General features: G+C 48.5%; 1 protein-coding gene across 2 annotated transcripts in view; it reads right to left on the reverse strand.

Annotated features, from left to right (window-relative positions):
• Positions 1 to 23261, reverse strand: part of Osbp2 (oxysterol binding protein 2) — a 163196-nt gene extending 139935 nt beyond the window's left edge. The window contains exon 1 of one of the 2 annotated variants that reach the window (XM_052736331.1): positions 22585 to 23261. In XM_052736331.1, the coding sequence (XP_052592291.1) occupies positions 22585 to 23219 (635 nt within the window). In that variant the 5' untranslated portion in view covers positions 23220 to 23261. The remainder of the gene's footprint in view (positions 1 to 22584) is intronic. The other variant, XM_052736332.1, reaches the window with a different exon arrangement.
• Between the last annotated feature and the right edge of the window lie 1156 nt (positions 23262 to 24417).

Raw genomic sequence — 24417 nt, forward strand, 5'->3', positions numbered from 1 at the left:
TTATATTATACAAGAATTATCAACAAGTTTAATTTAGAATTAATTTAGATTTAGAATAATCACCTGGGAAACTGGTGAGACACACCTCTGGGTGTGACTCGGAGGGACACCCACCCTGAATGTGGGCAGGCTGGGGACCCAGATGGATTAGAAGGGGGAAGACAGAGAAGACAAGCCAAGGGTTGGCATCTTCCCCTTTCTCCCCTTCCCGGTCAACTGCTCTCCTTGAGCACATTCTCATCACTATGATGTTCTGCCCACGCAGATGGGACCAAATGACCAAGGGCTAAGCCGTCCAGAACCATGAGCCAGGATAAGAGTTGCTACCATCAGGCATTTTTGTAATAGAGATAAGAAAGTTGAATAATACACATTTCTTGGTCACTGGGACTCGCATCTTCTGATGGAGAATACCGGAGTAGGTACTCAGAAATAATGCATTGTTTTATCTGGTGATAGTCTGTATCTATCACTTGCAAGCTAATCCCCAAGTCCCATGAGACACAGCCTGCCTGGTCCCCACCTGGCTCAGGGAGGGCACTGAGGAGAGCTTCAAAACGGCACGAGGGCTGAGGGAATCAATGCTGAAGTATGTGCAATCGTGGAACAGATCCAGGACACCTCACTCCACCCCATCAGTACCGCTCACTCAATATCCATCACACCCACCTTTGTGGTTCCACTGACATGCTGGAGCACCACCACGGCCTGGAGATGGCTCAGCACGTCCTGGGATCGGGTTGAAAGCCTGCCACAGAACGTCAGGCAAGTGTTTCAGCTGCCCAGTTTTCACCGAGATGTCTTGCCAAGTAGAACATGAGTGACAGGATGTTGCTGTTTGTTTGTTTACTTGCTTCCCAACACAAAAAGATGAGCCCACAATGTCTTTCCACAGCGCTATAGTTGTAAGCTGGGTTGAGCCTCAGCCCTGAGCTTCAACAGGCAGAATCCAAGTCCTCTCCACATGCCCCTCGCTGTCTCTCAGATCCATCCTCCCTGCCCCAGTTTCCCTGCCCAGCCCCACATGGGCCATAACAACCTCACCTAGAAGCAGCCACAGTCTCTCCATTGCCTATCCTAGACAATTCCTGTCTGAACCCTGTTTTCTGAACATTCTAGGTTTGGTGAGCATTCTGCCACTGAGCTGCACCCGCGGCCCCACCCCTTTCCTACTTCCTGCCTTTTATTAGACGTCTTTGGTCCTTCTTGAGCTCACTCATTCCTCCCTGGCTGATACTTCTACACCTGCAGCCTCCCAGTTTCCTGGCTGTGCCTGCCCTGTGTACATGCTGTTCCCTCTACCTGCGTGCTGTTCCCTCTACCTGTGTGCTTCCCTCACCCCGTATGTTGGCCTCTCTGCCTGCGTATAACCCAGGCCCCATCCAGCAGCCCTTGGAACTGTCACATCACCACACACTCCCATGCCCTGGGCGTCTCCCATCACTGCTAAACCTGGATCATATTCCAATTCTATGTATAGAGTTCTGTGGGAGATTCAACTCATTTATTTAATTAATGGTGAATAAAGGAACCTGTATCGCCTTCTTCAGGCCACATTCACTATACCATTAAGCAACCAAATGGCTGATAAGGGGAAGCTAAGTTTACACGCTTATCCCTGTTAATAACCGTGAAAACAGTGATTGAGTCGCACCATTATAGAATGCAGAGTGGATTGGGTGGATCTAGAAAATTACCAATATTTGTAACAAAAGATTCCCCAGTGGAGCTGAGAGATGGTTCAGCGGTTAAGAGCACTGACGGCTCTCCCAGAGGACCTGGGTTCCATTCCCAGCACCACATGGCAGGCAACTCCAGTTCCGGGGAATCCCATACCCTCTCTGGCCTCCAAAGGCACCAGGCACACATGCAGGCTAAACATCTGTACACATAAAATAGTAACAATAACAACACAAGAATTTAAAGATCCTTCAAGCAATGCTAGGCATCAAATACAGCAACATCAAAGACATAATAAACTTGAACTCCATGGGTTCATACTGATACATATAAATTAATAGATAAATACATAAAGGAGGGTACAGGACAATGCCTACTGAGAATGTGGAAGGGGGGTGTTAACTGAAAAATCACATATTGGCAGTCATCAATGCAATAGCTGATGCTTTGGGGTATGACTCATCCAAGGACCCTCATACCATTGGATGAAAGTTTGTCAAGCAACAGGAGTTAACAAGCGTCAATGTGTCTTCCTTTAAAAACCCCTACCCGCCTGGAGAGATGGTTCAGCAGTTAAGAGCACATATCCTCTTTCAGAGGGCCCGGGTTTGATTCCCAGCACCTACAGGGCACACAGCTAGCTAGTTGTAACTCCAGCTCCAGCTGACACCTGTAGCCTCAGTGGGCACCCATACATATGTGGCACACACACAGACACACAGCATACACTTGAGTAAAAAAAAAAAAAATCACTAATTACTTAGTAATTAAGAATCATAAAACAATGACAGCATGAAATTTGCAGGCAAATGGATGGAACTAGAAAATATCATCCTGAGCGAGGTAACCCAAACCCAGAAGAACAAACATGGTATGTACTCACTCATAAGTGGATCCTAGATATAAAGCAAAGGACAATCAGATGCAACCCACAGATCCAGGGAGGCTACCTAGCAGGGGGGACCCTAGGATGACTGTGGCTTATAATAAGTTTTGGTTTTACTCAATCACTGGGCAAGCTTTAGTGAACCATTTCACTATTAGAATAAGAATTTATACTGTATCAAGCTGATAATAGAAAAATAAATAAATAAAAGAATCATAAAACTCATCAAGTCTGCGGTGAAGAAATCTGGCAAGCACCACCCTGGCCAAGTGATAAAAGTTACACGCTAATAACAGAACAAGAAATCTGCGTCACATGCTTCCTGACAGGGTGTGCTGGGGAGGACACAGCACCGTGTTCTGAAACGCTCCCGCCAAAACTGCAGGCCCTGACTCCAAACACCCAGAGACAGCAAGAGACCCCACAGCCAGGCGCTCTGCAGCCACTGCCACGTATTTACCACAGATGTCAAAATTACAAATAATGGGGAAAGAAAACAAATGGACCTGCTTGAAATAAATGTGGACTGTAGAGCCCTGCACTGGATCCTGCGCCTCCACAGGACCCTGGGGCAGATGGTGGACTCAAGTCCGCCTCCACAGGACCCTGGGGCAGATGGTGGACTCAAGTCCGCCTCCACAGGACCCTGGGGCAGATGGTGGACTCAAGTCCGCCTGTGGGTTATGGGTAGCATTGCGTCATGGTTTGTGCTGAGGAACGGAGAGAATGTCCTGCCTTAAGGAATACACACAGAAAGAGCAAATGACAATGGGGCCCAGTAGAGTGGTGCAGGCTGTAACCACAGCCCTCGGGAACCGGAGGAGGAGGATGGAAATTCAGGGCCAGCATGGACGGCACAGGAAGAACTAGTCTTTAAAAAAAAGGAAGGAAGGAAGGAAGGGAGGGAGGAGGAAAGGAGGGAGGGAAGGAGGAAGGAAGGAAAGAAGGAAGGAGGGAGGGAAAGAATAATGGGCCTCACTGTAATTACTCCTAAATAATAATACATGTAAATATCCCACAGACACAAAGCAAAGAGCATGTTAGCTATTTGGGAACGGAGTGAAGGACACAGGAGTTTTCACACTATTCCTGTAACTTTCCTCCAAATTTAAAATTATAACAACATTAAAAGTATCTTCCATTGGGCTGGAGAGATGACTCAGAGGTTAAGAGCACTAACTGCTCTTCCAGAGGTCCTGAGTTCAATTCCCAGCAACCACATGGTGGCTCACAACCATCTGTAATGAGATCTGGTGCCCTCTTCTGTGTACATAATAAATAAATAAATCTTAAAAAAAAAAAAGTATTTTCCACTATTCTAGTTTGTTCATTTTTAATCTGATTTTATTTTATTTTATTTTTTTAGTTGCCTGTTTGTATCTTAATGAGAGAGAGAAAGAAAAGGTATAGATTTGGGTGGGGAGGTGGGGAGGATCTGGGAGGAGTTGGGGGAGGGAAGACCATGATCAAAATACATGGTATTAAAAAATCTATTTTTGCCGGGCGCCAGTGGCGCATGCCTTTAATCCCAGCACTCAGGAGGCAGAGGCAGACGGATCTCCGTGAGTTCAAGGCCAGTCTGGACTACAGAGTGAGATGCAGGATAGGCGTCAAAACTACACAGAGAAACCCTGTCTCGAAAAAACCAAAAAATAAAAAAAAAAATTAAATCTATTTTCAACTTAAAAAAGGTATCCTCTGGGCGGGAGAGATGGTGCAGTGGTTAAGAGCACTGGCTGCTCTTCCAGAGGTCCTGGGTTCAATTACCAGCACCCACATGGCAGCTCACAGCTGTCTGTAACCCCACTTACAGGGGATCTGACACCCTCACATAAGTAAATAAATAAAATTTTAAAAAAAGGTATCCTCTACAAATCTGAAGATAAGCATTAATGAATTGCAGGTGTGTGGAACTGACTTAGAAATTGTTAAACACAGAGCTTGGGAGATGGCTCAACCATTCAACTGCTTGCTGTAAAACAAAGAAGACTGGAGTGCAGATCCCCAGGATTCACATGGCTCAGCTTCAAAAAGGCAGGCAGGGGGCATCTCCTGAGCACACTGGCCACCAAGCCTGGTTACATCAAAGTGAGCTCTGGGACTGATGGAGAGGCCCTGCTCAAGTAATACTGTAGAAGAGTGATCAAGGCTGGTTCCTGACATCAGTTATTGCATGCATGTGCACGCATGTGCACGCACACCCACAAATACACATGTGCGCACACACATTCAAACATGCATATACCCACACATGTACCACACACATACACACACACAAAAAAATGAAAAAAATAGAAAATTAAAACCAATGGTGAAATTTCAATATTAACAGGATAGGTGACAGCATTACAGAATTATTGTTATGTGTTAGACATAAAATGCATACGAACAGGGTGTTGAGGACGGCTCAGGAGGTCAAAGCACTTGCCACAGAGCCTGCCAACCTAGAAGAGAACCCACTCCCCAAAGTTGTCGTCTGACCTCCAAGAATACTCCCACCCCTGCAAATAAAGAAATGTAATTTAAAATTAAAAGTAAGTAAAGAGACACATATGGAAGTATTATCAACCAAAGATGTCTAAGATCTGCTTCAACTCACACGGCACATGGACGTCACAGCTTGGGACCACAGGTGAGACCTGCTGGTGGTGGGTGACGAGAACAAGGGATTCATTATATAATACATCCACTTATATCTCCATAATCAAAAGTAAGTATAATATTTTAAATCTTCCTGCAGGAAGAAGAATGACTTTGGTGACAACGGGGGCCTCCTGAGTCCCAGGCTTGGGAACGAGGCTGCGCACTAAGCAGCTAAGGATGAGAAATAAGGCGACAGCGAGGTCCCCAGGGCACGGGGCTCTATTTCGAGTGCAGCCGTGGGCCTATGACTCCGGGCTCTCCTACACGGAACATTTCAGGATACTTGAACAGATTTTCTTTTTTTTCAAGTTATCATATAACGCTGGCAGCGGCTGCCACCGCCTCCAGGGTGCCCTGAAGCTCTGCGGCTTGTGTCCTTTCGTGTAACTCGAGTGGTGTGAAAACAGACCAGAGAAGACGCTATACAAAGCAAAGAAAGTGAAGAAAAATCAGTTACCTCGACAGAGAAGGTGGAAATGCCACAAATCGGTGGTGGCAGGGGCAGTGGTGGCGCACTTTAATCCCAGCACTCGGGAGGCAGAGGCAGGCAGATCTCTGAGTTCAGGGCCAGCCTGGTCTACAGAGTGAGTTCCAGGACAGCCAGGGCTACACAGAGAAACCCTGTCTTGTGGGGGAGCACACACAGAGATCAATCAAGGAAATGCTTAATTCAAAATTAGCACACCAAGGCCAATCATGTTTAAATGTACAGATCACAGCATGAGATTATGGATAATTTATTCAGGAATTTACACACACACACACACACACACACACACACACACACACACACACACACACACTCCTGTGGCCTCTAGTACCACAGGCACTGACATTAATATTAGTTGCAATAATCTAATGTAAAGGGGGCTCCCATCTGACTTTAGGCAAACACAAATGGCAAACTGTCAAAACACAGGAGCAGCTGTAAAACCAAAGGCCCCCCAACAAGGGCAGGCACTTGAGAGATTCCAGGGAAGGATAATTCTTCCTCGGGGTGTAGTTGCCGATAGGCTTGCCTGTGATATGCAGGCAGCTCTAACTGGACTTAATCGTTTTTTTAAAATGAAGAATGGCCCATGAAGGAAAGCAGGGTATATGTTGTGGTACTTGTGTCTGTTGGAGTTGGGGCGGATATTATTAAGATACATTGTACATGTATATGAAACTGTCAAGAATAAATCTTATCAAGAGACTAAAGCATATGGTCACTAGAAGGGAGAGCAGAATGTGTAAGCCTTCTTTGCCACTCTTAACGCCCTCTATGATGTACAGTCCACAGCTACGAATTTACCACTGGGCTTTGAGGGATCAACCCTCAGAGCAGAGAGTAAGTACTGTGGAATAATCGTGTTATACAAAGATTTGTCACTCAAATTGGTTTAATAACACACTTCCTGCCAGAAGCCAGGCAGGAAGTATAGGCATATGGCAACCAAACTAAGGATGATGGGAAGGAGAAGGGCAGAGTCAGGGGAGATGCCAGCCAGACAGTGAGCAAGGAAGATTTATAAAAATGAGGTAACAAGCCATGAGCCACATGGCAAAGAATAAATAGAAATATAGGTTAATTTAAGTGTAAGAGTTAGCTAGTAACAAGCCTGAGCTATCGACTGAGCATTTGTTAGTAATAATAAGCCTCCAAGTCAATTATTTGGGAAGTGGCTGCCAGGTATTTAGGAACAGGTGACTAGGGAAGAAATGCCTCTGAGTCGGTTGCTATGATTCATCCAAGTAGAATGTGGACCATGCATGCTGTGGCCTCTACTCTCTCCCCTGTATTCTGCCATCATGGCAGAATGATACACCCCACTAGCCCACTCTTGCCTCAGCCACCTGCAGGCGCTCAAACAAGACTAACCCATTGCTGCTATAAACCACCCCCAGTAGTCTGTGGGGGTAAAGCTGTCCGATCTAGGAGCACAGCAAGCTGAGGATCTGTTCTCTTTTGTCTACTGTGTCAGGGTGCACACAGGATCCATTGTCACTGGAGTGTGGTGGTGGAGGAAGAGGTCCACAGCACGTGATGCTGGAGAGAGAGACCTGAGGCTTATGGCGAGCCATGGTTATATACACGCAGATGAACAGGAGACAAAAGGGAGATGCTAAAAGCCACACAAAGTGCGAGCCTCTCAGAGATCTTCTAAGGGCTTGGGAATCTGCCCCTGATGTCACCTGCCTTCTCACAGGCTGCCGCCTACATGCAGTTCTCAGGAGGGGTAAAGATGGCTCGGGATTTGGTCCCCAGCACTTCAAAAGCAGGGGGCTAAATCTGAAGAGAGATTTACAGGGGGTAAAGTTCCTGCTGCACAGCGTTTGGGTTAGAATTCAGAACCCTCAGCACCTACTTACATGCAGGGTGGGCAGGGTGGCCCCAAGTGGACACAGGGGCTCCCCATAGCAAGCAAACTGATTTGCTAGATTGAATAGGTGAGTTCTGGGTTCAGTGACACTTGAGGTCAACCTCAGGCCTCCACATGCACAAATGCACACCCACACATGCAAAACATGCCTGAGAGAGAAAGAGAGAGAGAGAGAGAGGGAGGGAGGGAGGGAGGGAGGGAGGGAGGGAAGGAGAGAGAGAGAGAGAGAGAGAGAGAGAGAGAGAGAGAGAGAGAGAGAGAGAGAGAGGTTGAGATTTGAGAAGGGACCTTAGAGATGTCTCCTTGGATTTACCCGCCTACCACCACCACCACCACCACCACCAACCACCACCACCACCACCACCACCACCACCCACCTCCGCAGATGATAAAGGCACAGCTGGGTCTTGACATCAACAGTGCTCGGTTCTAACCAGCACGGTGCTTCTCAGGAGGGTGGTCTTTCTACCCCATGCATGTGGTCAAAGGACCTCCGATGTGAGAGTGCCAGGAGCATTAGATAGGGAAAGGAGGGTATCCTCAACAAACAGGGCTGAACCACTGGACACCCCATGGTGGGGGAGGGTCTGCAGCCTTATCTGATCACCTGCAGGGTGTGGCTCAGGGAGACAGCATAAGCTTGAGGCCCTGTATTTCAATCCGAAGGCTTCCAAAAAAAGGTTTGTCAACTCCAAATAGAATAAAACTCTAAATTTAAGATCTAAAACTCTAAAATTCTTAGAGGAAAATGCAGGGGGAAAGCACTGGCTTGAGACTTGGCTTTTCCAGGGCGAACCCAGAGGCAGCAAAGGGAAGCAGCGGATAGACTACGGCGCATGAGAACTGCAGAGACCACCACTAAAGAAGGAAGGAGACACCTTCAGACCACACAGCCGACAGACGCTGCCGTCCTACACGTCAACAACAACAAACAACTGATTTTAAGACTGAGCAAAAAGGTTAGGCCTGGTGGCACAGGCTTGTAATCCCAGCTACTCAGGGGGCCGAGACAAGAGGGTCATAAGTCAAGGTCTGACCGACTGACTATACAGCAAGTGTGAGGTCAGGCTGGGCAACTTAGTGAGACTCGGTCCCTGAATTTAAAACCGTGTGTGTGTATGTGTGTGTGTGTGTGTGTGTGTGTGTGTGTGTGTGTGTGTGTGTACCTGTGCATATGAGTGTGCATTTGTGTGTGTATGAGTGTACACCAGTGCATGTGTGTGCACCTATGCGTATGTGAGTGCATGAGTGTGCACCTGTGCATGTGTGTGTATGTGTGCACCTGTGCATGTGTGTGTTCATGAGTGTGCACCTGTGCGTATGTGTGCGCCTATGCATATGTGAGTGCATGAGTGTGCACCTGTGTATGTGTGTGTGCATGAGTGTGCACCTGTGCATATGTGTGTGTGCATGAGTGTGTACCTGTGCATATGTGTGTGTGAGTGTGCACCTGTCCACGCGCACGTGTGTGTGTGTGTGTGTGTGTGTGTGTGTGTGTGTGTGTGTATGTGTGTGTGTGTATGTGAATGTATGTAAGAAGCCAAGGAGGTAGATCTATGGTACAGCATTGCCCTGAGTTCAAGCGCCACACACAAATAAAAAGGATACAATATATGTATTTCTCTAAAATTATATAGAAATTATCAATAAGTGTACGAAAAGGTCCTCAATGTCACTAATCACCAGAGGATGCAAATTAAAACCACAGTGACATACCACCCCACACTGGCATCAGAAACAGGCAAGCTGGGGCTGGAGAGGTGGCTCGGCAATCATGAGCACTTGCAGAGTTAAGCTCCCAGCACCAACATCAAACACAACTACCTGTAACTCCAGCTCCAGGGGCTCCAACACCCTGTTCTGGTCTATGGACACCTGCACACATGTGCACATACCCACACATAGAGATACACAGAGACAAATAATTAAAAATTAAATCGAGGGGCTGGAGAGATGGCTCAGCGGTTAAGAGCACTGACTGCTCTTCCAGAGGTCCTGAGTTCAATTCCCAGCAACCACATGGTGGCTCACAACCATCTGTAATGAGATCTGGTGCCCTCTTCTGGCCTGCAGGGATATGTGCAGACAGAACACTGTATACATAATAAATAAATAAATCTTTTAAAAAAAATTAAATCGAGAGAGAGAGAGAGAGAGAGAGAGAGAGAGAGAGAGAGAGAGAGAAGCAAATAAGGAGGAAAAAACCTAGAAAATAAAATAACAAGTGTTGGCAAGGATGTGGAAAATTCGAAGGCTTTAGGTAGGAATATAAAATGGTATAATTGCTGTGGAAACCAGTATGGGTGGAAATTCCTCAAAAACTGAAAAATGGGTCGGGTGGTGGTGATGCGTGCACCTTTAATCCCAGCATTTGAGAAGCAGAGGCAGGTGGATCTTCTGTGAGTTTGAGGCCAGCCTGGTCTACAAAGCAGGTTCCAGGACAGTCAGGACTGTTACATAGAGAAATCCTTTCTTGAAAAAAAAAAAGAAAGAAAGAAAGAAAAACGAGAGAGAGAGAGAGAGAGAGAGAGAGAGAGAGAGAGAGAGAGAGAGAGAGAGATGAACAACCATATAAGCCAGCAATCCTGCTTCTGGTGATGGACGAGAACCAAAGGGCTTGACTGGTCTTGGGATATCATCACAGCTGCTCAGCACATCACCTCCACAGTCTCCAGGAGAGGAAAGCAGCTTGTGTGCCCTCGTTAGGTTTCTGGTGCTACGACAAACCCCATGGCTAAAACAACTTGGCCAGAAATGGGTTCATTTCAGCTCACAGTCCATCATGAAGGAAGTCGGGGACAGGGACACGGAAGCAGGAACTGAAGGGGAACCATGAAGGGACGCTGCTCATCAGCCTGTTCCCCATGGCTTGCTTTGTCAGATTTCTTATACAACCCACAACCACCTGCCCAGGAATGGCACCATCCACAGTGGACTGGGCCCTTCCACATCACTCATTAATTTAAAAAAAAAAAAAAAAGAAAGAAAGAAAAAAAATAGCCATACCAACTCCTACAGGCCAATCTGACGGAAGCATTTTTTCAGTGAAGGTCCCTCTTCCCAGATGACCCTAGCTTGTGTCAAGCTGACCAAACAAACAAACACTGCCCAGCACACCAAGTGTCCACAACCAAAGCATAAACAAAGTGTGCTACATTCTTACAATGGAGTATTTATTACTTTAAAAAGATGCTATAAGGGTGAACTTCAAAACATGCTGAGTAAAATAAGCCGGCTACAAAAGGACAAAGACTTTATGATTCCGTTTTTACAAAACAGCCAAAATAGTCAAATCCATGAAACCTGAAGGGCCTGAGGACAGGGAAAGGGGAGGAGCTGTTTCTGTGAGCACAGACTTCAGACTTGCACGATAGGAAAACTCTGGAGATCACAGGCAGTGTGATGGCAGTCAACACTACTGATCTGCACACTTCAAAATAACGGAGATAAAGGAGGCTGGAGAGATGGCTCGGAGGTCAAGGGCACTGGCTGCTCTTCCAAAGGTCCTGCGTTTGGCTCCCAGAACTCTCTTGGCAGCTCACAACTGTAACTCCAGTTCCCGGGGAACTGACGCCCTCTTCTGGCCCCTACAGGTACTGCAGGCACGTGTGCACAGATAAACATGCAGGCAGAATACTCATACACACAAAATAAAATAATCTAAAATAATAATAACCGAGATAAGGCTGGGAACACAGGCATATTCCTGCAGTCACAGCCTCTCAGGAGACTGAGGCAGGAGGATTGCATGCACCCTGGCATACAAGGCCAGTTTTGAGAACATGGCAAGACTCTTCTCTTTAAAAACAAGATTAAAATAGAATGAACTGAGATAGTAAGCCTTATGTTGTGGTGCTGAAGATTGGGCCCAGGGAAGCAAGCACCTTACCAGTGAGCCACAACCCGGACCCTTGTTTTTCTGAGGCAAACTCATGGTTCCACTCCCTCGCCCCTAAGTGCTAAGATTACGGGCATGCTCCACTGCACCAGCTGCTCTCCCAGACAACAGACGACAGACAAGCCTGCCCTTGCAGACCACTGAAGTGTCTGGTGAGTATCTGACCGCAGAGGAGCAACGCGAGTCTCCCATGAGGCCTCCAGAACCAGCATCCCCACTTTCAGTTACACGGAGCCCAGCCCTGAACAAACCAGTGAAGCTGGGGGTGAAGGCTCCTGAATAAAGGGGACCCACAGGAGCAAAGAGAGAAAGGAGGGTCCCCAAGGCTCCCAGGCCACCTTGAGGCTGTGCACACAGATCTCCAAGGCAAACAGGGCAGTGCCTAAAGCAAGGGAAGTCTGGGGGCGCAGGCTTGGCAGCGGATGGAAACGTGCTGCCTCCAACAGTAAGGGGAGGCTCTGAGCAGGGGTGTGCACCACGGAACACTGGGCTCGGATCTCAGCTCAGACGCCCACTTCCAGGGCTGCTGCACTGGGAACTGTGCCAGCTTTCCCGTCTATAACCACAGGTTACACTCCTTTCTCTCTGGGTTGTCATCAAATAGGAGTAACGCATGCATAAGCACCATGGACACCATTATGATGACTGCTCAGATCTGGTCCTTATTAAAATCTAATGTAGTACAAGGAGGGACGTACAGGGGGTGGGGGGGCTGGTTCAGTCCAAATTTTTGTGTAATGCACTGAAGTTTTCTTCGAAAAGCCAAAGGCCTTAAATTCAGACCAACCCCTGAGTAAAAGAGGGAAGATTTAGAACCTCTGCTCTTCCACTTTTCAAAGGTTCTTGTAAGCCATGAAGTACAAAAGTCAAAGCAAAATGCCACCTCCGCAGGCTTCACCTCGCAGTTGAGTCCCATGATGCATCATAGCATGATGGCTTTACTGGGAACCAAAATCTGTGGAGGAAGAAGGTCACCTGGGGAGCCCTTTTCCTCTCCTTCCTGCCTACCATGTCGTGAACTGTTCTCCGCCTGCATGCCCTGTGATTCACTGACAACCAAACCTTGAGCAAAAGAACCTACCTCCTTCTCTCTGTCAAGGGTTCGGCCTTACTGATGAGGAAGCAGGAGGGCTCAGGTGCCCTTCTGTACAACAAACACACCCCAGATCCTTCTCCCCGATTCCTGACGGACCCCTACACTCCATCCAGGATCCCACCCCCTCCACCCTGGACCCTCCACCTCTATCCTGGACCTATCTCCCTCCACCCTGGACCCTTCCCTTCCATCCTGAACCCCTCTCTTACATCCTGGACCCGTCTTCATCCTGAACCTCTCCTCTCCCAGATGATGTACCTGATTCCCCCAGAAACTCCATAATGCCCCCCTGGGCTACTGCAATGGTCCCCCTGGGGTACTGCAATGGTCCCCTGGGCTACTGCAATGGTCCCCTGGGCTACTGCAATGGTCCAGACTGAATGCTGACTTCTTTTCTCTCTTTCCTTCTCCCCACTTCCCTCCCCTGCCGTGTTAGTATGGGTGCACATCCATGCACATGCATGGATGTGCACATGCATGTAAAGGCAAGAGGTCAACTTTAGCTGTCATTCCTCAGGTGCTGTCATCTAATCCTGGGGGTGCAAGATCTTTCTCGTTGGCTGACCTGGAGTTCATCAAACAGCCCAGGCAATCTGGCTCGGGAGCCCTGAGGACCTGTCTATGCCTCCCTAGTACTGAATTACAAGCCCGTGTCACCATGTCCAGATTTTTTTTAACTTTATTTATTTGTGTTTTTTATTTTATGTGCATTGGTGTTTTGCTGTGTCAGATCCCCTAGAATTGGAGTTACAGACCGTTTCAAGCTGCCATGTGGGTGCTGGGAATTGAACCGAGGACCTCTGGTAGAGCAGCCAGTGCTCTTAACCGCTAAGCCATCTCTCCAGCCCCATGTCTAGATTTTTTAAAGTGGGGATTCTGGGAATCAAACTCAGATCCTCCTGCTTACAAAAAAGCACTTTCCTGACTGAGCCACCTCCCTATCTCCTGGGTCTCTATGGCATAGAAGAGATCAATATTACAAAGCATTTTTTTTCTTGCTTGATTGCTTTTTATGCTGGAGACCAAACCCAGGGCATCACACATGCTAAGCACACATGTAGCTGGAGAATTTTTCTCCAGCTCCCACCGCCAAGTCCCGCCAGTCCCAGAGCCCACTTATAAAATAAACACACGGACTCTTACATTATTTAAACTGCTTGGCCATTAGCTCAGGCCTATCATTGTCTAGCTCTCACTCTTATATTCAGCCCATTTCTATTAATCTTTACTTTGCCACGTGGCTCGTGGCTTACCGGTACTTTACATCTTCCTTGTCCTGGCGGCGGCTCCAGCCGGTCCCTCCTTCCTTCCTCAATTCTCCTCTCTCCTTGTCCCGCCTATACTTCCTGCCTGGTCCCTGGCCAATCAGTGCTTTATTTATATCGAGCGATATCCACAGCACACACACTCTATTGTTAAGTGGTCTGCTAGCCCATGAAGTGTGTTCTCCATAAAACACTTTTCTGACATTTGAGAGTCTACTAAGACCAATACATCCCAGAGGAAGCCCACACCTAGCTAACAGTGTGCATGGAGAAATGCCACTACACGGAAGGGCATCCAGAGCATGGTTCCTCCAGATCATCCCTGAGGAACCGAGTAGATCCAACCTAGGAACATTCAGATGACCCTGGTATTCCTGTCAGGTCAAGATTCTGTCATCAATGACTGAGCACCCTCCATCTTAGGCAATGACTTCTGTGAAGTTCCTGGAGAATAATAAAAGGCATGTGGTTGTGGAGCGGGCACTGAGGCAAGACAGGCCCAGGAGGAGTTGGAGGGAGGCAGCTGACAAGGGCAGTGAGTGCTGTATGTACCTGGTGATCTCGGGGAAGCCAAACCCCATATCAGAGCAGCGCCCACAGCGCCATTGAAGGACAACACAATGTGGCAGTGTCCCATGCCAGCTCTGCAAGGCCATCTGCCCCTTTCTTGGTTTCAGGCAGTGGCCCAGCAACGCAGTCAAATGGTAGGAGTCAAACTGGTATGAGACATGCAGAGGTGTGGCCCTGGAGGAGCCCGGAGGAGTGAAGCATTGCTAAGTGATCAGAATTCACAGAGTGGTTTTGTTTTTATGTTTTTGTTTGGTTTTGCTTTAATGGAGACATGGGGAGGCATCGCATATAAAAGAAAAAGAGCCAGTGTGACTCAGAGACTCCTGAAGCCACATCCCTGTGTGGTGACATCTGGTGTGTGATTTAGGACACACCAAGCTGCCCGTTCAGTGCGGCGCTGTTTCCTCACGTCAGTTTCCAGAGCAGCAGTTTACACTGCGGTTTTTCCCCTGGAGATCAACAGGCACTGACCTCGTCCTAGGGACCTCACATTCTTTACTCCCTCTTTCTCGCCCCCTCCCTCCATCTTTCCCTCCCTCCTGCTTACCCTTCCTTGGGTTTTTTTGGAAGGGGGGAGGGGCAGACACAGAGCTACAGACTAGATCATATACGGACCCTGGAAGGTTGGTGTGGGGGATGAGAAATGGCCCCCATAGGCTCATGTATTTGAACACTGGGTCCCCAGTTGGTGAGACTGCCTTGGGAAGTTGTGGAATTTTTAGGACAAGGAGTCTGGCTGAAGGATATGTCACTTGAAAGTTTATAGCCTCACTCCAGTTTCAGTTTGCTCTTTCCAGTTCCTATGTATAGAGAAAGTTGTGATGAGCCAGCATCCCACTTCTGCGGCTATGCTGTCTCCATGTACACACACACACACACACACACACACACACACACACACACACACACACACACACACAGAGTATGGAGTCTCCTTCTAGAACCGTAAGTCAAAATAAATCCTTCCATAAGTTGCTTTGGTCATATAAATAGAAGAGTCACTAATACAGCTGGCATATGGCTTGATCTGGTCAGAAACAAGAGGACACCCCATCACTCAAAGCCAAGAGGGAGCATTCACTGTCCTTGAAGCAGAGTGAGGGTTAACCCTCACCCATGACCGGCATCACTGGGGTCTGCAAGGAGGAGGAGCAAGATTCACACACAGACTTGAGGCTGCTATCCTGCCAAGGGCCTGCTTCTAGGACTAGTCCTGGATTGGAGTCTGGGAGCTTTGGATTTTGGGGTGCTTCCTGCCATTCCTTAGTTGAAGATCATGCTCAGGCTGACTGTCCAATGTGGTTTATGTTGACGATGATGCTCAGGCTGACTGTCCAATGTGGTTTATGTTGACAGTGATGCTCACACTGTCTATACAATGTGGTTTATGTTGACAATGATGCTCAGGCTGACTGTCCAATGTGGTGTATGTTGACGATAATGCTCAGGCTGACTATACAATGTGGTTTATGTTGACAGTGATGCTCACACTGCCTATACAATCTGGTGTATGTTGACAATACAATGTAGTTTATGTTGACAATGATGCTCAGGCTGACTGTCCAATGTGGTTTATGTTGACACTGTCTATATACAATCTTGTATATGTTGGAGATCTGCTCTCCTTACAGGAATCTGGGATTTAGGCACATGCTGGATAGGGTGCTTCCATAGATCATCCTACAGCAAAAGCTTGGGCTAAGAAACAAGCCCCCTGTGGTGGCAATATTTCACACATGTTGTCAAGTATTACTGGAGAATTGGCTGTGTCTTGTGTGACTCCACTGAGTCAGTCCCCTAGAAGCTGGCACCATGGGTGTGCATTCCCTGGAGTTCACCCCATGTGTCCTTCCCCCATTTTTTCCTGATCTGATAGTTTTATTGTAAGGCTAACTGTATGCCACATCTTACTGAGTCCTCCTAACAGTGCATCCATCTCGGGGTTAGACTTGGACCCAAGAGCCCAGTGAGGATAGGAGTTGGGGAGACATCTGCAGGGTCAGGTCCTGGTGTTGCTCCTGAGCTGCACCGTGGAAGGCAAAGCCATGCTCCTTTACTGGAGAAGACCTCACAGATGAAAGGACAGCCCTGTTATCCAAGAGCAATGGAGGGTAGAGGCCTCATCTCTGCCTGTGGTCTGCTTCCCATGGAGTCTCTCATGTGTAACACACAGAAGGCAAACAGGCCCACACGGCTAATTTAAAGAGCTACAAGCTTGGCAGAAACATCCTTGAAAAAAAACTTTATTTTTGCTTTTCATTCCTTTATCCACAACCAACTTCACAAAGTGACAAGTCACCCTTGTGCATGCAGACTATATTAAACACAACTCTACAGAAATACCAATGGGCCAGGGACTGCAGAGGGGGCTCAGTGGTTAAGAGCACTCACTACTCTTGAAAAGGATCAGAGTTCAGCTCCCAGCACCCACATCAGGCTCACAATTGTCTGTAACTTCAGCTGCAGGTGATCTGACACTTCTTCTGGCCTCCACAGGCACCTGCGCGCGCACACACACACACACACACACACACACACACACACACACACACACACACACAAATAAAATATTCTCTAAAACAATGAACCACACAAAAATGAGCTGTAAATTCACCAAATCACTCATCACAACACATTTGAGCCTGTTGACATATTATATCTGTGTTTCTGTCACTTTTCCAGCACTTCTGGCTTAAGCCTGCCTGCTCCACAGTATATGCCCAATCTTATTTCAATAAACAAGGTTTTACATAGAAAACAAACTAAGAAGCACACTTGCTTTTTGTTTCAAACCCATCAATTCACAGGCACCTCTCATTCATTCATTTATTCCCTCAGCCACTCACAGACTAACCGAGCTATAGATACAATTATGGTGGCAAAGCACCACGCATGCCAGAAAGACGATGCAGAGCTTGCCCACGGTGTCCTCATGGCACAGAGTTGTCTCGAGATGCCCACAGACACACCCTGTAAGTTCCTAGAGAAGGAAGCCTTGTTTGTTGGTGTTGCCAGAAGCCATCACAGGCATTTCAGAGGGGTTCAGTGCAGGGATGTGCTTCCTTCTACAACCCCAGGGCCACTGGCTCAGGGGAGCCTGCACCATAGCAGGGAGGCCCTGACCAGGACCGTGGCTGGAAGCCAGGGCACTAGTTAAGCAGAAAGCAGACCAAAGCTACGATGTGGCGTCAGGACAGAGATGGGGACTACAGGAAAGACACACGGGCTTCTAAATTCCATCTGGTATGGAATGAGGCAGGAGGAGGCAACAAGCATGACTCAGGTTTTCAGCTCTTCATGGAAAGAGGAAAGTTCAGAGGAGGTTTCATGGGGGAAATTACAGTTCATGTCAGCAGAACTCATTAAAAACGTCAGCGTGCTCAGCATATCTCCAACCCCTCCTGGTCTACTTATCACGCTTGGCAACAACTCTCATCATCGTTATCACACATTCAGGTCTGTGTGTTCCCTTCCAGCCTCTTAACACATGAAACACTCCGCATTTCAAAGTCAAGCCTAACTAATATGATCGGCCTACCTCCCGGGGGGCCTCAGGGCCTCACCCCACAGACATGCGGCTCCGCTTCACGTTTTCAGAGGCATTTTGCTGCGGACGGCTTTTGTTTCCCCCCTTCATCAATTAGGTATTAATGAAGTGACATCAAAAACAACACCTTTTCTTGGGACCCAGCCTCCACAAGGTTGGCTCTGGAATGCTGAGCTCACAGTAGAGATAAATAATCCATCTAGGGACCAAGAGGGGAGCCATCTTTGTTACCTGGCCCCCACCCTGAAACGGGTCCAGCTCCTCAAATGTGCAATGGTCTTCAGCAGAGGATTTTAAGTTTTACTCTCGCTTGGCCACTGTCTTTTTCCTCCAGGTTCTAGGCTAAGGTCCTCCTTGTTAACTGGCTTAGCCCCTCACTGAGCGCAGATCAGAATGGGCAATAAAAACATTTTTAAAATGTTTCTGTCTGAAATCACCCCCTGAGAAACAAATGTCATTTATGAGACCAAACAAGCAACTGGCACACAACACAGAATCCTGCCTCACCTTATCAGTTTCCTTAATGTGAGAAAGGTCGTGTTGGGAATTTTAGTTCTCTATAATGACTTGTGGGGATAAATACCTTTGAAAATTCTGTATCAGTATGAATTCTTCTCTAATTTCATGTAATTAAATGTTCTCTGTGAGACAAGAGCTAGGAATAAAATGCTTAAAATGGGAACTAGCTGCAGAACTGGAATGTGAAACTGTATTCCTGGGTGGCGTCTGAACAGACACATAACTCCAGGCAATGGAGAACATCTCACCCTCCATCTTACTATGTCTTACCACATTGTTGGAGAGGACTGTGTACAGTGACCACACCTCCCAGAAATGCTGCTTACATGTGACAGTATTTACAAGCAGCATCCTTTGACTCCTGGTAGCATGAATGTCACCGCATCCATCTGTTGGCCTAGGCACTGTGAGGCAAAAAAAAACCCCAGACTATCAGGATGGCCAGGCTGCCTCACAGGACCCTGGGGAGAGCCAACATTTGCTGATGGAACCAGTCCTTGGCACTACGTCAAGCCTGGGGAGAGCAGCACCCCTTATTTTCATATGGTCATTGCTGGTCCCCAGGATTCCCTCAGAGACTTTTGAAGATGAACTCTTCCTTTCAGAATACCCAATAGAGGCACCTGAAGCGTATTTTGTGGCCATAAATTGGCACACTAATTTAGCTAAATTGGGAAGAATACACTTAGATGTTTTGAAAGGTAAGTGATCCCCAGCCCTGAAGATCTACACAGTGCTATTATTGGGCCCTTTGTGAAGGGCTCCTGATACAGATGATTACTCAGCAGGCGATGGATGGAGCAGTGGAAGGCCAACACAGCCCAAACTGTAGAAGCAGGAGCATGGACCAGGCTCCACACTGTGAGTAACACGTAAGTCGGTCTGACCAAGCGTGTGCCACTTCTGTTCTCTGAGACTGCCGCCTTCTTTGTTTGCGTTCAATAAACACTCTCTTAGAAACAGTTCAAAATAAAAGACCGGGCAGCTTCAGTCTGTTGGCGATGAAACGCACATTAGCAAATCTGTCTTGTCCTGATTCACTGCTACGAAGCATGAGCAAAGGCTAGCTCATCATCTGGGTTGCTGTGGAACATTTAAAAGCAATGGCCTCTGGTTTTGTTTGGTTTTGCAGCACGAGTCAGGTTTAAAGCACGAAGAATAAAGGTAATTGTCAGGATTAACTGCAGGAGTATGGGTGCTTTTATTTTACAGTTAGAGGAAAACTGGTTTTATTTTAATTTCATGGGATGCTTCCCCTCCTCCTTTATATGAGGGTTTAGTTGCAGTGTTAAGAGCCAGGCTGCACTGGCTGGTCTTGCAAAGGACCCGGGTTCAATTCCCAGCACCCACATGGTGGTTCACAACCATCTGTCACTCCAGTTCCAGGTGATCTGATGCCCCCTTCTGACCTCCAAGGGTACCAGGCAAACATATGGTGAATAGACATATATGCAGGTAAAACATTCATACATAAAATAATTCTAAATACGTAATGTTTTAAAAGCAGCTAAACAGGACCAGCAAGAGGGCTCAGTAGGTGAAGGTACCTGCTGCTAAGTCTGGTGACCTGAGGTCAATCCCCCGGGACCCACATGGTGGAAGGAGAGAATTATCTCCTGACAGTCTCCTCTGACCTCCACATGGGTGTCAGGGCAGGCGTGAGTTCCTCCTCACCCAATAATTGAACAGCAGCTAACTAGTTCTTTAGAATGCATTCTTTAGCCAAGTGGGAGGCACAAAGGTCAAGAGTTTAAGGTCAGCCTGGGCTACACAGGGAGGCTGTCTCAAAGAAAGAGAACAGGCCAGGAGGGACAGTAGAGTGGTGTCACACACAGGAAACGCCAAGAGGCTGTGGAGGAACCCGAAAAGTTCCAGACAGCGGAGCAGAAGAGCGGCTGACCCAGCTTCTCCAAGGGACAGTCTCCATCTTGACACGTACTGTGAGCAGGGTGCCAGTGGGTAAGCTACTAACGCTCATTCCTTCAGCCTCAGTTTCCCCTTCCCGGCAGACTTTACATGACGCTAAGAACGCACAGATGGATAAATGTCAAGATCACTCATTCCCCCTAGCTGAGCCAAGAACAACTATGCCCACCTGGACTCTAGAAACAGCCCAATGAAGTGACAGAAGCTGGCTTTACACACACACACACACACACACACACACACACACACACACACACACACAGAGAGAGAGAGAGAGAGAGAGAGAGAGAGAGAAACTTTTTCTCACTTCCTTCTTCCTCCAAACCAGAGTTCATCTCTACAACCTTGTCAGCAAGCAGTAAGAATTTTTTTCTTGGTGGCCCAGAGAATCTGCATCCTAGGATTACCTTCAAATGCCAACTGTCTATACAAAGCCATGGGAAGACGCCAGAATGGGGAGCCTTCACTTTTCTAATGCAAACAAAACAAACCAGCATGAGGCGAGGTCATACGCCCTACTTTGACCTCCACAGTTTAGCACATCTACCAAGCACAGACAGTACTGGAAGCCGGAATCCAGGGTGACTGTGCATTGGTACAATCGTGGAACAGGCTTGTCTCGTGTGTTACTTCATGTTGCAGGGCAGTTTTCTAAAAACTAACATTTTTCAGTAAGCAAGCTTCCAGACAAGTTGGTTCTCGAGGGGTGAGATCACTGAAGAGCTTTGCGTCCAAGAGGCCTGAGTAAGAATCTCTGGGCAGGTGACCAGATGGCAAAGCTATGTTCTCGGGGCTCAGAATATCCACTTGTGCAATAAGACGATATTAAAAGCTACCTCACACCCTGGCTAGAGGGATGAAATGAATGAATGCACCATAAAATGAAGTGTGTGGTCCACAGCTGACATGATGCCCCTTGCCTCCAAACGAAAAGTAACTCAGCAATTCACTGAGGGCCCCTGCCCTGGCCTATCTGGGTAAAATAGTTGCGTGACGGAAGTGTATGTTAAGATAAATTAAAATCGCGTCTGGAAAGGATCTCCTGTTGGTTGGTATGCTAACTCTAAGGACAGTGTGTTCTGGGTCACAGCTGAGGGGGTCAAAGGACACCAAGACACTGCGTGCGTAGGACACATTCAGACTCATCTTGACTTTCCCCTCCACAGGGAAGCAAGCATGGCCAATGACCGCCCCACCTTGGTGCAAGGGCCACATTTGACCAGTGGAGCGCAACAATTCTCAGCCATAGCACACTTAACTAAACCAGGCACTTGGTCTCCAAAGGGCTGGGAAGAACAGTCTAAACCCCGTGGCAAGGACCGGAAGTATTGTCAGAGCAAAGTGACTTGGGGAACTCAAGCTCCAGCAGGAACTCTGTCCACGACAGTGAAGGAGAGCTCCTTGGAGTGTGACCCTGGACCAGCATCACAGTCCTTCCTCAGGAGCTTTTAGAAAAGCCATCCCTTTCCTCAGGTCTACTGCAGGAGGGATTCAGAGAGAGGCCTAGACATTGTTGCAGCAATCCCACCAAGTTTGAGAACCACTGATCTAGAGTGACCTGAGATCGAGACGCTTAAACTCCCAGGAAATATCTAGTGTGAAAGGAAAGGAAGCCTTGGGGAAGTTCCCACTTCCAACCAGCATTAGTGGGGGGTAGTGTTAGCCATATCTCTGCAGTAGAAGTGTCCGTTCTGCACAGAACATCAGCTTGGGTTCCCAAAGGGCACACACACCCTGTGTCTGATAATAGCTGTGGGTCTGCTAGTCCCAGCAAAGGTAGGAAACAAACTGAGTAACCACCTGAAGAGGGAACAGCAGCCCTTCCCAAGAGAGGATCCTAAGTGTGGAGTTTAGTAACTGTCTCCTTCCACTCCTAACACAGTGAACCAGAAACAGCAAGGACTTTATAAGGCTGGCTATGGCTATCCTCCCAGGCTCCACAACTACCAAGACAGGAGGGGAACCAAGAACCTAGTTCACTCCTCCACTCCATCTCCCCACTCACCCTTTAAAGTCAAGCTTGCCAGAGACCATGTCCACAGGTCCCATCCACCCTTGGCAGTTGCCAAGCACTACTTCTACAGGAGTTCATGCTTCCAAATATCTCAGAAGGTTGTGGTGACACACCACAGTCGAGGCCCGCCATCACCACCCTCCAAACCTCAGACCTCCCACCCCGGCACTTCCGTACCTGTAGTAGGACAGCAGGCCATTGCCCAGCACGAACCAGCGGCGCTGGTAGCCTTTCAGGTAGTTAGTCCACTTGAGGAGCCAGCCCTTGTAGCTGTCCAGAGGTGGTGCGACCATTGGGACACCAGCCCCTGAAACTGGACTCCCGACAGAAGTCTTCGCCTGTCCTGGTCGCTGAAGCGGCTGGGGCTTTGACACCGACCTGGGCTCGGGCTTGGCCAGGGGCGCGTTCCCTACAGTTGACCCCAGTGAGGTTAGCTCCTCCGATGAGATTTTGGTGAAGGGCCCAGCCCCTACTCTTGGGCCCGCCTCTGACTCTAGCCATAAATCCTGTAGCTCCGATTCCTGCCCAGCCCCCGAGGGCCCTGGCTCAGACGTCGTCTGGGGCCCAGGTTCAGATCTCGGCACCGGTTCAAAAACTGGCTTGCACACCTGTTCGGACAGCAATTCCCGCTCTGGTGCCTGCACAGGCTGGAGCTGAGGCTTGGGCTCCGGCCCTGAGCCGGATGTAGACGAGCTCATGCCCGGCGCCGCCGTGTGGCAGGACAGGCAGGGGACAACCGTGAACAGCGACGACAGCCCGCGGGAGCGGCCAGCGCAGCCGCCGCCTCGGCTCAGAGCGGCCGCTTTCCCCATAGAGCTGTGGACCCGAGCGCGGTCGAGAACGGAGTGGGGGCGGGGCGGGAAGGGGACTGGGCGGGGCCTGTTCGGAGGGCGGGGCAGGGCGGGGTCGGTGGAGGAGTGGGCGGGACGGGTGGGGCCCTCACGTGAGCGGTGCGGACCCGGGGCGCGCGTGGGTCCGCGTGGGTTCCTCCACTGCTCAGGCTCGGGTGGAACACCGTGGGCCAGGAGCTGGGCAGGCAACGTGGAAGGCACCTCGAGCTTCAGGCTCCCACCCGGGGCTGCTGTCCCGCCTGTACCAGGCGCTAGGGGAACAATGGTGAATGAAGGCCACGAGGTGCGCTTGGGCGCTGCTCTGGACAGCCGTGGTCTCGGACAGCAAATCCCAGGCTCTGGGAGTCAGATCTGGGGAAATACAGGCAGGGCCCAATCCCTAGCCATGGGAACTGCAGCCCCTTCACGAGCTTCCTTTTGCTCTTCTGTATAATGAAGACAATTCAGCGGCTGTAATAAGATGGTGTACATGAGGCACATTTGATAGTAGATGCTCAGTGAGTCTCATGATTAGCTAGAGAGCTCTGTGATACATTTTGTCAGGGACCAGAGCAGGAGATGAGAGCAAGGTTGACAAGCTTGGGAAGCAGCCCCTATGCATGCGTGTGTCAGATGTGTGTGCAGCCCTCAAGGAAGGAAGCTAACTAATAAATTCTTAACAATATGTTTTGACTCCTGCAGCAAATTGCCAAGCTCCCTCAGATGACAGGCCTGTCATTAGTTCTAACAAAGAGACAAGGTTTGCAGCGTCAGAGGGACAAGAAAGTCATGCAAGGAGAAACCAGTGTATACAAAGCCCCACATCAGGGGTGAGCAGCTAGTCTGGCAAATGGCCAACAGTTCAGTGTATTGACAAGGGGAAGGCAGGACACAGTAGGGCTGGCCCACACCCCACCACGAAGAATGCCCTCTGTCCTACAGAACTGGGGCTGCTGGGAATAAGGGAGATTTTTTTTTTTCACTTTGCTAATTTATTGGTTTGCTTTGTTTTATTTTGTTTTTGGTGTTTTGAGACAGGGTTTTTATATGTAGTCCAGGCTGGCCTTCACCTCTAAATGTTCATTTCTCAGCCAAATTTCTGGGATTACAGATATGAGCCATCACATCTGGCCCAGAGCTTTCACTTTTAAAATGCTGAACAAGAAAAGAAAAACTTTAA

Source organism: Peromyscus californicus, unplaced genomic scaffold (genome assembly GCF_007827085.1).
Source record: "Peromyscus californicus insignis strain IS unplaced genomic scaffold, ASM782708v3 Scaffold_13__1_contigs__length_99412109, whole genome shotgun sequence".
Lineage (NCBI taxonomy): Eukaryota > Metazoa > Chordata > Mammalia > Rodentia > Cricetidae > Peromyscus > Peromyscus californicus.